A 16,875-nucleotide genomic window follows, 5' to 3' on the forward strand; every position below is an offset into this window, starting at 1 on the left:
ACAACCCAATACCTTTCAATCACATGAAGAGAAAATAAACCTAATAGCTTCTTCATTTGAATAGATGCATCTAATGTTCCAGTACAATCACTGGAGAAAAGCATACGATTGAAAATAACTTTAAAAATAAGGTTGTGATGAAATCTCCCTGGTCCCTCGCAAGAGTAAAGCAATACCGCTTTCATTGACTTAGCAGGAATCAGTATTCTGGGCAGTTTGTTTTTACAGGATTCTGACATGCAATTCCACTCAGGGGGTTATTTGCATAGGATAGCCACACAGGAGGTGGCTTGGTTCCTTGGTGTTTAAACCACAGGGATTTGTATAGATTTTCATACCTCCCTGTGTGGTGAGCTCATGATGGCGTGAGACACACAGCCTTCACTAATCCCTGTCTAATTGCTTTTCTTATTGAGAACTTTGAACTTCACCAGCTGCAGTAGTTATGTGGATAGCTATTACGAGTAATGGCAACTAGTTCGCTACATTAAATTTTAAAGCATGCATATTATTTAAAACATTAACAAATATAATGTGTAGGAAGCAATATAGTACACAATTCAATGGGCTGAATCCTCCTGTGTAGAGTGGCTGTTTTGAAATAGTTTAGTGCAATTCAATAACCCCCTTTGAACAAACCTCTAGTCAAGCCTCAGAACTTGTCTCAATATTTTTGCTGATGTTGTTTTTAACGCAATTCAATACTCCTTTGAACTAGCCTCTAATCAAGCCTCAGAACATTTCTCAATGTTTTTGTTGATGTTGTTTTTTTTATTTCAATAAAGAGCTTGAGTTTGGTCTCTTTGGTTTAATCAAATGAAGTAGCCACCTTTTGTTTCCATTCTGCAATCTTTTTACTTTTTACCATGCCCAGAAACAGAAACTGGATAGATTTACCAATCCCTGAAGTTAATTCCTTTTCAATGATTACAAATGCATTTCTAAAGGGGAAAAAATATTTACATGATCAAGTTCCACACAGCTTGAGAAAGGCAAATATATATGCAAAAGCTTAAAAGGTTCAGTGACTAACAGTGCTAACTATGAAATGCAAATACTGTGATAAAGCGTATGTACGCTATCACAACAGATAACACAAATATTCACTAAAGGTACACATTCATATTGAATTCATCGGTTGCTTGGTGTTGTTGCCAGCACCCCCTCCTGTTTAACTGAAACCAAGTCAAGCTTTTTGTTTCCAATGGAACGACCCCGCAGATAAGGAGTCCATGGGAGTCTGCTTTAATCAAAACCCCGAGGGAAACTGTAGGGAGGAAGTTCATAGCTAGAAGCCCTCAGCTTTTTTTTAAAATAGGGATCACCATCACAACCAAGACGATAAGCCATTTCAAACGCTCTTTAATAATTAAGTTGCTCAATCAGCCTAGTGGATGTTTAAAGAAGCAATGGCAAACTACATTCAGAAAAAAACTGAAAACTGATCCTTTGGTCTCTACATGTTTAAGAAAGCCCTGTAAAACTGCAACCCGATCAGATAGCATCGCATCTTGATAAACTTACTCGTGACTTCTCTGCACAGGGAACAGTACTGCCTCTACTGCAACAGCTTCACTCCCTTCCCAGTTGATCAGATCAAAACAAATGCAATGAGAAGGGGGTCCTGGTTTAATCTCCCAGAAGGCTGCTATGTTGCAATGGAGATTGCTCTCCGGAGGGCGGCACCGGGCTATTGCATCTCCTGTTCTAAACAGCCTGCAATAAAAGGGAATGTAAGAAAAATGAAGAATTTGGCCCATGTTGACTCAAATTCTTCCCACAGTTGTGTCAAGTTGGCTGGTAGTGGATCTCTATTCTGAATAGCTTGTTCCATCTCATCCCACAGATGCACCATTGGATTGAGATCTGGTGACTGGGCAGGCCACTGGAGTAAGCTGAATGTATTGTCATGTTCGTTGAACCATTCCCGGAAAATCCCAGCTTTGTGGCATGGGGCATTATCCTGCTGAAAAAATCCATTAGCAGATGGATACACTGCTGTCATGAAAGGATGCACCTGATTGGCAATGATGTTCAGATATCCTGTGGCATTCAAACGTTGCTCCACTTTTATCAAGGGGCCCAATGTGTGCCATGAAAACACACCCCACACCATCACACCACCACCACCAACTTGCAATGTTGACACGTGGCATGATGGATGCATGTATTCGTGGTTTTTTCCATACCCTAGTCCTCCCATCAGCGCGAAACAGCTGACCAGGAAATGTTTTTCCAATCCTCCAGTGTTTAGTGTTTTCGTTCCTTAGCCCACTGCAACAGCTATTTCTTGTATTTTACTGAAAGAAGTGGAACTCTGTTAGGTCGTCGGCTGCCATACCCCATTTGAGTTAAGGTAAGACGAGTTGTGCATTCTTTTATGGCTCTTTCGGCACCAATGTTGTACTGGACTGTCTGTTGCTCTGCATAATTCGTGTCAGCCTCCTTTGGCCTCTTTCATCAATGAACCGTTTTTGACCACTAGCCTGCCATTGGCTGGATGTCCTTTGGGTGGTGGACCTTCCTTGATACACAAGGGAAACTGTTGAGCATGAAAAACTCAGCAGCGTTGCGGTTCTTGACACACTCAAACCTGCACGCCTGGCACCTACTACCATACCCCGTTCAAAGGCACTTAAATCTTTTGTCTTGCCCATTTACCCTCTGAATGGCACACATACACAATCCATGTCTCAATTGCGTCAAGGCTTAAAAATCCTTCTTTAACCTGTCTCCCCTTCATCTACACTGATTGAAGTGGATTTAACAGGTTACAACAATAAGGGATCATAGCTTTCACCTGGAATTACCTAATCTATTCCATGGAAAGAGCAGGTGTTCCTATTGGTTTGCACACTCAGTGTATATATGTGTGTGTTATTTTTCACTTAAACCCTTTTGTGTATTTCTTGTCTTTTCTTAGTGTAAACTGACCATCTATTGATGCAGTTCAAGAAAATAACATCAGTGCTGAAAGAAAATAAGCCAATTTGCAGAATTCTTGAACAATAACAAGTTTACTGCACTGGGCTTACTTTTCTTTCTACACACCTGAAGGTCTTTTTCGGTGGCAACAGATCCGCTGAACAGCACAGTGGAGAATATTTTACTACCTACTGAACCGTTACACTCAATACAAAAATCAAACAAAAAACACAAGCTGATAAAAAAAACAAAAAACAACTTTTATTTATGACGACAAAAGCTGACTCGATGCAGTAGACAACAGTAATTCATATAAAAACTGTACAATTGCAAATGGCTCTGAGACTGCAGTGATGGAAACAGAAAGCACAGGCAAAATGGTAGGTGACAGTCCTGTACTTGAACAACGAAAACATGCAACGAAAACATGCGCAGACACTCCCCAATATATTTCACCCTCAGATACAGTTTACTTTGGGTATGAGAATATACTACCCATCCATCTAAATAACCCAGATTAAGAGACTATATACAAGATGTACTTATGAAAAGCAAGCTATTACTACTGAAGCTTGTTTCTTTGTAAGCTTTAGGTTTGATGTGAAAATTATATTTATGCACAATGTTTCTGATGCCAAAAAGTCCTTAGAAATCTTATTTCCTTCTCCATTGAATGCATCAATATCCAACAGTTAAATTGTCTTCTTCACAGTAGAAAAAGTAACAGGAAATACTTCTGGATAAATAAATTGAACAGTTAATATGAAATGCAGTGGACCATGATTAGTTTGAGGCAATAATGTAAAACATAAAACTACTGGATTCAAGCTACTACCAAAACTTTAACATTAACAAAAAAGAAACAATTTCCACAAAATTAAATGATGTGCCATGAATACAAGTTATTAAGAAAAAAAAAAAAAAAAAATCAAATTTACAATATATATTACACACATCAGATCATAAAACCAGGCAATTCAGGCTGTTTATCACTGATCCTGTGCTTTGCTCCTTTATGAAGTTAATAAAGCCACACTGAAACTGTCCCTCATAGGTGACAGGGTGGCAGTTGAGTTAAATAACCTACAGTTTATATACAACAAAACTAAACGAAAACAATATTCTGTAGCTAATGAGCTAGTCTGGGTTTATATTTAAAAAAATAATTAAAAAAATAAAACACACCATTGCAGAACAACTAATGCGACTCAAATACGACAGCACATCACCTGGAGGAGAGTCTGCTAGGTGTCAGATCAGTAGCGGATTTTCATTCATGCCTCTACCAGTCATGCCAAGGCCGTAAACACACTTTTCATTGGGAGTTTATGCCCTCAGTATGCCAGTCAGGCAGTGCAAATGTCAGCGCTCTTCAATATTCTTCCAAGAGGCTTTTAAAACACTCAGTGTGCAGGTTAACTGGCACAGATTGGTACGCCACTGAAGTCTTGAAAGAAGGAGCGCTTTTCTAGTTTTGAAATCAACACATTAACACTGCTGTCGAACACTTCAGAAAAGCAATGTAGAAAAGCCAAGTGGAGTAGGGGTTTCTGCGCACCCCCACCCCTAACTGAAGCACACTGAACAATACAGAGCGAACAGTCTAGAGTGAAGCTTTAAATAACAGCCCCACAATGGCTTCTATTTGCATGGCTTAACAGTGCCCAGGCTCCCTTGAATGTATACATGTGCGTGCTCGCAGACCTCATTTCCCTGCATTTATTTAGTATATGCTGTAACGTTAATTGGTCAATAAACCACTCCTGGGTGAAATACACGAGCCGGATTAATAAAGTTAAGGAGCAGTAGAATTCACATCTGCCATGGTTAAGATACTGGAATACCAATGGATCCATCTCTCCAGAAAGGGCCACCAGAAAATTGAGTTCTGTTATATGCTTTTAAGCCTTCTAGTTATCCTTTGATTCCACAGGGAGACGTACGCCAGTATATACTTTTAACAACAACAACAACAACAACAACAAAAACACATCAGCCATTAAGAAATAAAAAGTTTTAAGAAAACCCCTTGTTGTAAAATGTTTGTATCGACTGACATCTAAAATGTAAATAAATAAAAAAGGTTGCAGTCCATCGATACGGTTTTCATTCCCTTTTGCCCCGTGCTCTGAGCGGACTCTGCGCTGGTTGCCAGGCTGGGTTACTGGTTGTCGTGGCTGCACAGCGGCTGTCATGTCACACCTGGAGATCACGTCTGTTCAGGAGCTGCTCCTTCCTCCTTCGGAGGGGGCTCCAAGTGAATTGGGGTCACCTGTGCGGGTTTCTTTATTCTAAAAAAAAAAAAAACATTTACATGGACTGTCAATGAAAAAATGAGAGCCAGGCATAAGATGTTATTGTTGTAACAGAAAAGAAAGTTTCAACTGGTACAAGTTAATCATTATCTTACACCTACAAAACATTGAAATCCAAGCACGAAATTGCATATTTAACATTGCACCACAAGACAGGCACAGGCAATTACTGTTCAGGCAGTGCCATCTAGAGGTTAAAGCAGAGATCTTGCGTGCACTGAAAAGCAATGAAAATCTGTAGTAGATCAACTACTGCAGGTCTTTTTAAACATTCTTCTTATATACAGGGCTATACAAACCAGTCGGCTACTTTCAAATTCTGCAATGCAAAAAACAGCCCGAACCGCTCTGAAGGAAGCCACCTATTACGATGTGAAGTGTCCCACTGTTTATTGTTATACATTGTCTTGAGGTTGACATTGGCCTTGAAATAAGTGGAGAATATATTAAACAGTTCGGACAATTGGCATTCACTGAGTCTGCAGCATCCAGTAGGTAGGGACTGCTGTAGGTAGGTAGGTTTGTTTGTTGTTTTGTTCCCCACCACCACCTCAAAGTGATACATATACATCAATTTATCCGTAGAGATCAGCCAGTCCTGTTCAAGTACTACATGCCAGCCTCTAAGCCGTTCGGAGCAGTCTAAGACTCTCCCTGACAAGCTGTCTGCCTGTTACTTACGAGTAGGGAGACACAGGAGATCCAACAACGAGAATGTGGTTTTTCTTCCTGAAGAGACGCCACAGCCCTTTGTGGTTCCCTCGGACATCTAGATCCCAGACATGGAGGCACTGAAGCAGTTAAGACAAAACAGATGAAGAGGCGAGTGCTGCCCACATATAGGGGAGCTGGCTCTGGGAAGGGACTATTCTCTGCCATCCACTTCAGAGATACAATTAGAATCAGAGGCCTCAACCCCACTGAAACCGCGTACAGCACAGGTCTCTGACGAGTGTGGAAACACCACAAATGGAGTTACAGAAATTCTCCCGAATACTGTCAAGAACAGCTAAGCAATCCGACAGAGACAAAAACAAGAAACCTAGATCTTGCAATAACATTTGTATCATGTTTCCTAAACATAAAGGTTTCTTGTATATCCACATATCTCAGAATATCTCTCACCCTTTTAAGAGTTCTGTTTCAGAGGCTTTCAGCATCGTGGGCTTAACCTATACTGAAGGCATGAGGCATCTCTCTTAAGATTTAAGGGTCTTGTCATATAAACAAAATGATGCACAACAAACCAAACTGTGCCCATGGAGTCTTTCTGCCCCGGCGCTCAGCGATGCCCCTACCTTGGCCAGCTCAGTCCAAGTAGTGCTGTCAGCCTCTTGTTCCATTTTAATATACATGATGTAGGTTTTGCCCTCCGTGTCTGGAATGAAGGAGTCCTCACACGGGTTCTTACTGTGATCCAGCAACTCCGCTTCACTGAGACAAAACAGATCATATATAAAACAGGCCATTACAGCATGGATTGAAGAAGAGTCACGTGCAGGGGACATAGCGCCCATGCCTTCGGAGTAGGGATGCCCATACTCACCCTAGCAGCCTCTGAATTTCTGTCTCATAGGCATCCTTTTTCAAACTTCAAAAAGGAAAGAAAATCCAATATTAACTCACCTTTAAAGAAACCTTTCATTTTAACAGTTTGATGGTATAGAGAATGCAGTACACAGTAAACTCACTCTTTGAGATCACCACTATTAAGATCACTGTTTAATGGACCGTCTCTCTCCGTTTGGAAGCTCGTTCTCTCTCTTCAATAATAAGGCCCCCAGCACTCTATTAAGACCACTTAACTCTCTTTAGTGGTCATGGTAGATTAGCCGAGTGCTCAGATGGCTCTTCCCTGAATAATCGCTTCATTTCTTTCATCTCATACGCATTAGTTAAATCAAAAGGCTGCTGCATATTTACCCATCAACCTTCTTGAACTGAACATTAGGAACTGTGTTCAACTTATGCTTCTTAAAATACACTTCCTAAAAGAAAGAAAGAAAAAGGCACACATTTATACAAATGTTAGTTTTTTGGATTCCAGCCATGCTGGGTGAAGCTGCACCATCTAGCCCCACTGGAATACAGTTTTAATATACTGAGGTTACTGCTGGTTTAGCAGGCCTGGTTAGCACTAATCTTGGTCTAACTTACCTAAGTTAACATTGTAAATAGTCCTAACTAGGTCTGTGAGACTAGCAGTTAACAGTACGGCAAACATGGCTTTCCTACAGAGCAGCCACACACAAGGGATGACAATGAGACTCCTATTGCATAGCAGTTTGATCCGTTCCTGGTTGTGCTTTAATAAGGCACACCTGAGCGTGTTACCTATACGCTGGGGATAATCAAGCACGTATTACAAATCTGGATTGGGTGAAACTGTTATGCAATACGAGTCTTATTTCCATCGCTGCACACAGTTCTGCACAGTCTCTTACAACAGAAGTATAAAATGGGATTCTCACATGGAAGTATCCGTTCATGTTCAGACCAATAATGCCGAAGTGGTAAGATCTGGACACATCAGGAATGATGCACTCCCGGTCCTTTCTCTGCTCAGGCATTCGCATCCACATATCCCAGTCCCACAGCTACACAGGGAAGAAACAAACAAGACAACAGCATTAGGCAATCAAATCAAAAACAGACTCGGGGAATAATGAATTACGAGTGTGTCTCGGCAACCCAGTCCACTATCTACAGTATTTTACTATCCAATATCACAAGCTTCTTTTAATAAGGGTGTGTTTGTGGTGGAAAAAATAATAATGCAAGAACTCTTGCATGTTATGTGATGTGTGCTTTGTTATTGGTGCACACTATTTAGTGTGTTGTAAACCCGCACCATTATAAGGATGAGTATGATCTCAGTGAATGTGAACTGGAAGTTCAATACAACAGACACACTGAACTACCTTTTCTGGCGTTGGCCATTTGGGCTCCAGCTCATCCTTGTAAAGGCTCTTCTTTAGGACCCAGCCCAGCCCAGGCATGCTCTCCACACGGTATAGGAGGGCCGGGTCCTCTGCGGTGTGCTCATAGCCCTGCAGACAGCACAGAGAGAGTTAGATGCTTCTCAGTGGGATTGGTTAAGGATGTTTAACATTATAAAAATACACTCCATTCATGTGCGGCTGTATTAGAGCAGTTACATGTGTCGAAGTGCACGGGGTTAAACCACAGCCACAAACAATGCATTAAAAAAAAAAAAAAAAAAAACCACTGGAACATCTGTACCATGCCAGCAATAGGGACTGAAAAGAGGTTTTTTTTCCAACTGGGCTGAGCGAAGCCACCACACGAATATCAATATAATCAGCTGCATCGGTTCTCATCACCTACCTGATCATTCCAGGCTGAAATACAGTACAGGCTCTCATCTTCTTCAAGCAAATGAACTGTCTGACTCAGAAAACTGAAAACACACAGTAACAAATAAATAAAATCAAAACCAGTAGCTCTAGCAGATATTTAACACTCAAGCCATTCCTAGATTGAATTATTGCTTATATATTTATTATGTATATAGAATATGAGAAGCTGTTAAGGATGATGATCCTCTGAGTTTGCCCATCTGGTTCCATGCAGAGCAGGCATGATCCTGTGGTACAGTAAGGGTCCAAAATCCCCTCCCCAGTGCCTCATACATGTCATTGATGATTGGCTTTGTTCAGTGTCCTTGCTTTCAGCTCAGGACACAAACTGTCGTCATGCTCAATCAGACATGATTGTAGTGCAGAACACTAATGCATAACAGTCATCTCGTTAGCATTATACTGTGTGGAAAGATAATATTAAAGTGAACTGGTTTACCTAAAAAAGTCAACAGAGATATCCAGGTCCTCCTCCAAGACGATTGCAAACTGCGCATCCTAAAAACACAAGCACACGTCCCCTGAGAAATGCAAGCACGCGTTCCCTGAGAAATGCAAGCACGCGTTCCCTGAGAAACGCAAGCACGCGCTCCCTGAGAAACGCAAGCACACATTCCCCCAAAGTACCACCACAGGGCGTATTACAAGGGGAAATCGCATCTCTTGTTGAATGCTTTGTGAACAGGAAGACCTCTGTCCGTATATGGCAGTAATAAGTGAAAATGCAAGGTTCCTTTTACAAATGAAACTGGAACAGAACCAAAGAACACAGCTGGGTGCCCAATGCAAAGCACATTATGAACGCCAGTCAGAAGAAACAGGTAGCGTTACATTTTAATTAAAAATACAAAGTCTGCATCTCAAATAGTTCATGATAAGATATGAGCTGTTAAAACACCCATTCGGAATTACCCACCCACCCACTGCTACACTGCTATACTCACCGGATGCAAGTTGAAAGTGGCAGTCAGGCTGGCCTTGTAGTGCTGTTGGCATGTGACAAAAAGAGAGCAATATAAAAAAACGTCATTAAAATGCAAAGGCATGCCAGCAGTCACCTTAGTGGAAGATGAATAAATAGCACTAAATAAACGAGTCAATAAGATGGTTGAGCTGCTCCACTGTACCTGGGACACCCTGGCATTTTTAATGCTGATTGGAGTGTGCTGAACCCCCTTCAGACCAAAGAGCTCCACAACATCCATAGGCTCCTGCGAAAACCATTCAAAAACAGAGTTCATTTTCTACACTGCACTTCAGCTCAAGCAAACCCTTTGTAGAAAGGTTTGAAGAGAGCAGTTCCAGTATGTAATCTCGTTCCTGATTAAACACATACGCTTTAACACTGAGCAATGGAAAGGTGTGTTGCAGCAGGTTGGTCTTACTGCATTTTGCAGAGTTGGTAAAAGGTTTTACTTTCCTATACGATTTTAAGGGCGCTCCCCTGACCTTCTTGTACAGTCTGCGAAGCACAACCCAAGAGGTGTGGAAAGTAAAAGCCAAGTAATAAGTGAACTATATACAAGACGTGTTGCTTTGGTTTTCTTACCTCATAGTATCCATCTATAAATACAGTGATCATGTGGGGATTCACTCCCTGGGCAGACAGCAAGGACCGCAGCATTCTAAGAAGAGTAGCAACGTGGTTAAAACAGCAGTGGTCAGGGTTTACACTTGAACCATCAATGTGCCACATATTAAAAAAATATATAATATTAGCATAGTAAAGCGTTTTTAATTGTTATTGATTTCTCACCTGTACAGGTAGTTGGGTCTGTTTCCAGCAATAACAGCCACAGGAACATCATACACGTTATTTTCTGCTAGCTGGAGAAAAAAGATCTATGATTTAAACAGTAAGCAGATCCCTCACTTGCCGTATTATACAATCCAAGACAGTGGCAATGCTTGTTTTATGGTCAAACCCCAATGGATGTCTTTGCGTCTTCAAAGAACACCAATTTCAAAACGATTGTGGGATTCCTTCATTTCGTAATCCAGTCTTGTATGAAAACCCTAGCCCATTGCATCACCCCAAAGCACGCACAAGGACAAGAGAAGCACTCTGGAAAAGCTTACTGGGTCTGGGTTGAATTCGATGGGGGCGGGGTCCTTGCAGCTGCAGATACTGCCATAACCCTCCACCTTACTGCAGAAAATCTTCCTGCGTCGATTCATCTCTGTATCGGACCAGAGACACTCGGCATCTTTCAAACAAGCAATAAAAACAGGGATACATTTACGTATCACTGGATCACTCAACTAGACCCCCCGGGGGTGACAACTAGCCATCTATAGGATAGATGTTCCTTCTTTTCTGATTTACTGAACTACAAGGTATGGGTTTAGAAACTACTGTTGAATTCCCCTTTTTAAAATTACCTTCAGATGCTGTTAACTGCACCTCTGTCTTCAGCAACACTGGGTCACCCCATGTGGACAGCGCTGGAGACTTTGAGTGTTTCTCCCCATACACTTGACCTGAAAGACAAGTTCAGAGTTGCTTTAATTTGTTTTGGCCTGTAATGCATCACCATGCAAGTGTGTGTATATTAGGGGAATGCTGATACTCGTAGTCGAAATTGGCTTTCAGAAGTATTGATCACAGGTATTCATTACAATAATAATAATAATCTTTATTTTTATATAGCGCCTTTCATAGTGGACCACCATCACAAAACGATTTACAAGATATGAGACTAGGGTGTGTGAACTATGCATCAGCTGCAGAGTCACTTACAACAACGTCTCACCCGAAAGACAGAGCACAAGGAGGTTAAGTGACTTGTTCGGTGGTCACACAGGGAGTCGGTGGTTGAGCTGGGGTTTGAACCGGGGACCTCCTGGTTACAACCCTGTTTCTTTAACCACTGGACCACACAGCCATTAAATCCATGCATTAATGTGTTGATTTCAAAAGAAAAGCTATCCTTCCCTGTGGGGAACATCACTGTGGTGCTGTGTGAATATTATAGTGGTGCTGTGTGAACATCACAGCGGGCTGTGGATCGCACCTCCTTTCTTCACCACCAGGGTCCACATGTCTCTCCAGCTCAGCGACAGGGACACCTGACTGCCCAGCCCCTTCAGCAGGGTCTTTGCTGCTTCTTTCAGATGGAAGGAGCCCTCATCCTGCAGGGTTATCACAACAGGCAAGACATTTACAAAGAACCCAAGGAAAGAAGACAAAACTGTCAGCCAATGCCTTCATCAGTGCCATGAGTCCGAAACGTTTGTATGCTTCTAAAGACTTACCTTTAGAAACTAGAACAGAAAATCAGTAATGGAATATAATGAAGAAATGTTTGGACAAGGTCTTTCTAACAGGCTGACAAATAATAATAATAATAATAATAATAATAATAATAATAATAATAATAATTGGTATGAAGATGTCTCTGGCACCATCTAGTGCTCAAACATCATTCCACTTTTAGGGATTCAGCAAGCTAAGATCCCCGTCACAATTCAAGGATGGAAATAAGACTTCTCACATAGCAGTTTCATCCACTGCAGGTTTTACTACAAGCCTGATTAGCAACAAGCTCAGGTGAGTCTTAATAAATTCATAGTAAAACCAGGAAAGGATCAAACCGCTCTGAAAGGCTATGGAGAAGAAGCAGCTGTGTAAGGGGTGATCAGTGAAGCACAGGTCACTGTTGCCTACCTTGATAGTGAAGATCAGGACCCTCCCACGCGTCACCATGTTCAAAAAGAGGACCATCGCTTCATCTTCATGGGGCGAGTAGGTATCAAAAACACGCTTCGCCATCACGTGACCCTGGTGACATGGAAGGAAAGACATTTTCTCAGATCGTACACCTTTGACAACCAACCCTGAAATGTGATTAATCTCAGGGCAGGGATCTGAACAGGTCTCCTATTGCATAGCGGTTTGATCCACTACTGGTTTTACTACTATACACACTGTGACTAATCAAGCTTGTAGCAAAACCTGAAATGGGTGAAACTGCTATGCAACAGCAGTCATATTTGCACCCCTGCTGCGCACAATGGAGGAAATGCTCACGGTCGCCTGGTTGAGCACGATGACATGGATCCCTCTTCCTTGTTCTCGCATCTCATCCTCCAGAACCTAAAAAGAGAGGAAATACTAGCAATGTCTCTTCATTTACTTAAATACAGCTCACTTTACAGACTGTATAATTCCTGGCAGAATCATCACCATAATACACCAAAAACAGTAAATCGTTTTCTACTGTTCAACTTAGGAATATTACATATACACATAAATGTGTAGTCAGTGAATACGTCACTGCTTTGTCCCGACAACAGCCCTTTAAAATGCGTTCGCTCACGGTGGTGCCGTCCACAGCCACGTAGACCTTGGAGCGGCTGGAATAGACCTCGATATCCAGGACCTTCCTCCCACTCTGTGGTCTCCGAGGGGTCTCCATGTTGGGCAGAGCCTCATCTGATCAGAGAGACAGAGTGCAGGTCAGTGAAGAGCAGCTAACCGAAAATAACTGCACATGGGAGCGGACATAACAAGCCTATTCTGCTCTTTATATGGGGACATATGGAAGACACATTTTCAATACAAAATATACTTGTGTCCAAAACTACAAATGGTTTTTAAAAAAAGTCATATTTTCAATAGTTCATTCATGAAAGGGTTAAGCATATTCAGTGTATGTAATAATAATAATAACAATAATAATAATAATAATAATAGGAAGTTGCGCCGGTATGTTACCAGCACTCACCGTACTCCTGAGCCGCCTCCTCCTCGATCGCTGCTCTCCGCGTATCCAGAATGAGCTTAATGTTCACAATCACCGTCACCAGCAAGAACAGCACCGCGCCTGTCTGAGGGGCAAGGAAGGGCACACAGAGAAGCAATACATACATCGCCAGCAAGAACAGCACCGCGCCTGTCTGAGGGGCAAGGAAGGGCACACAGAGAAGCAATACATACATCGCCAGCAAGAACAGCACCGCGCCTGTCTGAGGGGCAAGGAAGGGCACACAGAGAAGCAATACATACATCACCAGCAAGAACAGCACCGCGCCTGTCTGAGGGGCAAGGAAGGGCACACAGAGAAGCAATACATACATCGCCAGCAAGAACAGCACCGCGCCTGTCTGAGGGGCAAGGAAGGGCACACAGAGAAGCAATATATACTGAAGAAGTCAGATAACCACCGAAAACTTCTCAGAGGCATTTAATGCCATCTTAATACTTTCCCAGGGGAGGGTGGGGGGTCCTTAATATATATTTTAGGGGGGGGGGGGGGTGGGCATATTAAATGACACGATGGGCCCGTCTGGACTCTGTCCCTTGTCGGCGAGGCTAAAAGCCCTAGAATGTAGAACACCTCTTTTGCATTGCGGTTAAGCTGCTGGTTTGCAGTGCATGGGGTCACCTGTTCGTGCCCAGCCTCTGTCCTGTTACATGAGCTACACTCGAGCCCAGTAGTTTTAATGAATCCCCCCCCATGTCAATTTCTTGCGCTAGGCAAGTCACAGATTCTCTGGTAACTAGTAGCTTTGATGAAACCAGACGCACTTACCTGGCAGAATCTGCGAACAGCTCTCTGGTTGGTGAGCTTGTATTTCCAGGTGAGGTAGAGGCTGCGCTGCTGTCGGGGAATGAAAGGCTTGGCCCGGGGGTTCGGTTTCCAGGTCTCCATGGCGGGCAGGGAGGCAGAGATCGGGAGGGGAAACCGTTTCTTGGGTAGCGGAACTAGATTAAATGCAATGCAGGTTGATTACCTCTTCCAAGCATTCATGTTCAGGTCCTCTAAAAAATAAAAATAAATAAATAAATAAATAAATAAAACTGTTGATTTCATTACCACTTTTCTTCAGTGCAATCTATCTATCTATCTATCTGTCTGTACACACACACTTAAAAAAATGCCTACACGTGAATGGTTCTGCTGTATTAGGTCAGTCCACACGCCAAAATAAATTAATTAAATAATAATAAAAAGAATCGATTCTGACATCCTGTAATTGGTCCTCAAACACTGTACAGCACGCCCTGAAAACAGCTCGCAATGCTACACGTTCAATAGCTTCGAATCACGTCTGGTGAGTGTATGCGAACATTTCATTTTAACAGTGTAAGTAGCTGAATAACAGTAAAATAAATAAATACATACATACATACATACATACATAGATAAATAAATAATGGAAAACGTCCACCGCCCACAACATTATGCATTCACTATGCATAACCTGGGTTCAGTTCGCATTGTATTAGGCTACAATGCTGGAGTGACTGGCAATGGAAAGAGTGAGCAGTCACACGGGAATAGAGAAGCTAATGTCTGCTGCTCGAGTCTGATGTCTTTGCTTACCCCGTCGCCGCAGTGCAGCTGCTTCGTGTTTGTCGCAGACTGCTCTTTGGCTACAGTTGTTTTTCCTTCATTCTCTTTTTCAAGGAAACGCCAAATGCAAGCGACTCCTACACACTTCCGGCGCCAGAAAAAAACATGCACTGGGATGCCCCTTAAAGGGGAACATCGTCTTAAATGTAGTTTGTATCTAAAACGTAAGAAGGGATGTGTCGTTTCTATGATGACGTACGGTTTTTTGCTAAACCAATGAAAAACTGCAAAACTGGCAAACCAAAGTGTTCGGACCGCCCACCAGTTTTAACTACACTGTAACCCTTTCAAAACATGTCCGGCATATCTACCAGCAAAAACCTGGACAGGGATGGATTACTGGAATTACTGGGAAATCACTATATGTAAAGAACAATACCTGACCACACCACAAGATGGCAGCAGAGCGCTAATTTAGCTCTCCATTGCTGTCATGGAAACCAACTTCTTACTGCCTTAATTTACTGGGCAGTATTATTATTATTATTATTATTATTATTATTATTATTATTATTATTATTATTATTCGGTTGGTATTACTGTTTGATTTAACAGAGCATGATTAGAAGATTAGAAGCGCTTGCACACGACTGTGAGACTCGTTCTTCATGCTTTGTTTCATTCTTCATTCCTCTTGTCAATGAACTAGAATGACACGCTCCTGGGTTTATAAAGGACTGTTTTCAGTGGGGTTTATATCAACATTGAGCAATTTCTAAAGGGAAATAGAAACTGTTTTGGTACGGCAATGGCAGACACAGCTGAAATATGTGAGCCTCTGATGTGAACCTGGAATGTGGCCATGAATAATACACCAGCTTGCCGAGGAATTCGTTTTGCTTTTAAATTGTGATCTTAAAGGAGTTAGCTCAGCTCAAGTATACTGGAGGGGAATGTATACATACTTTACTTGAAGAACAAAACAACAACACATTTAAGTTCCAAGTGTGAGAGAATTCCTTTCCCTAAATCTTCGATCAGCTTGTTTCCTTATTCTTTATTATTTCAGCAGTTGGCTGATCAAAGCAGACCAAGACCAAACCGAAAACGATACAAAATGAATCTGAACAACAGGAAGAATACTTGGTAACACTTTACATGTTATTATGCATAGTTGCAATGTACTTAATGTGTAAATCTTTTTGCATGATATACGTAAGTACACAATTGTATCAGAAAAGGTTAGGGTTAGGGAAAAGGTTAGAGTCAGGGCTATATCATGCAAAAAGATTGCATGATATAATATTAAGAATATTTCTGATATTAAAAATATCAAAATGTACTCTGGTTGATATCTGTCCTCTGTCTCCACATTCATTTTCAAATGTGCTCCTTTGTTCCTGGTTTCTTGAAGCATTGGCCTGGGTTTGCACCATAGTTCCAACTTAAATGTGACAATATAGGCGAGGTCCTCAATATACAGCCATTCACCGCATGTGGCCTCTTAGGAACCCAAAGTTACTTTAACCAGCTTGCAATTCTGAAGCATTTGTGACCTGCAGTGGACCTGAGTGGCTTTAGACAAAATGTGCGTGCAGAAAGTTGATGGTCAAAGTGCTGCATGCCCAAGAACTGAACCTATACAGCATAGCTCTCAACAGCATAGAAAAGTATTTAAATCCCATGTTCTCTTGTTGAATAAAAGCTTTTCATTTATCTTTGGGAAGAGCTTGACTTGACATTTAAAAATGAGTTAGGCTGGAATTAATGGAGCGAATCCTGTAACTGACCTGTATTGTGGAGAGGCAGTGAGGATATTTATTTTATTTTATACTTTATAATTTTTCTTTTTTTAATCAGTATCACTCAGTGAAATATCTCCCTTTGGGGAATCATATTTGGAAGCCATGGAGAAAAAGATAGACTTACGGTACACTGAATAATACTTTATCAAAA

The 16,875-nt window shown here is 41.7% G+C and overlaps 1 protein-coding gene across 3 annotated transcripts; it reads right to left on the reverse strand.

Moving 5' to 3' along the window:
* Window positions 1–3,165: 3,165 nt before the first annotated feature.
* Window positions 3,166–15,086, reverse strand: LOC121327016 (protein O-linked-mannose beta-1,2-N-acetylglucosaminyltransferase 1-like). 3 transcript variants are annotated; one of them, XM_041270768.1, is made up of 22 exons: window positions 14,950–15,086; window positions 14,155–14,327; window positions 13,348–13,726; window positions 12,940–13,055; window positions 12,651–12,716; window positions 12,288–12,401; window positions 11,635–11,752; window positions 11,003–11,101; window positions 10,700–10,827; window positions 10,377–10,447; window positions 10,170–10,245; window positions 9,748–9,831; window positions 9,565–9,606; window positions 9,060–9,118; window positions 8,589–8,661; window positions 8,162–8,290; window positions 7,712–7,837; window positions 7,164–7,228; window positions 6,787–6,831; window positions 6,539–6,674; window positions 5,922–6,031; window positions 3,166–5,216 (listed from the first exon to the last, which is right to left on the reverse strand). In XM_041270768.1, exons 2-22 carry the CDS (start codon window positions 14,272–14,274, stop codon window positions 5,135–5,137), a joined length of 2,238 nt encoding a protein of 745 aa, XP_041126702.1. In that variant the 5' UTR covers window positions 14,275–14,327; window positions 14,950–15,086; the 3' UTR covers window positions 3,166–5,134. The 3 variants fall into 3 exon arrangements, with proteins under 3 accessions (XP_041126702.1, XP_041126701.1, XP_041126703.1); XM_041270767.1 differs by having other exon boundaries at window positions 14,155–14,384; window positions 14,950–15,085; XM_041270769.1 differs by having other exon boundaries at window positions 13,348–13,450; window positions 14,155–14,384; window positions 14,950–15,084.
* Between the last annotated feature and the right edge of the window lie 1,789 nt (window positions 15,087–16,875).

Source organism: Polyodon spathula, chromosome 14 (genome assembly GCF_017654505.1).
Source record: "Polyodon spathula isolate WHYD16114869_AA chromosome 14, ASM1765450v1, whole genome shotgun sequence".
Taxonomy (NCBI): Eukaryota; Metazoa; Chordata; class Actinopteri; order Acipenseriformes; family Polyodontidae; genus Polyodon; species Polyodon spathula.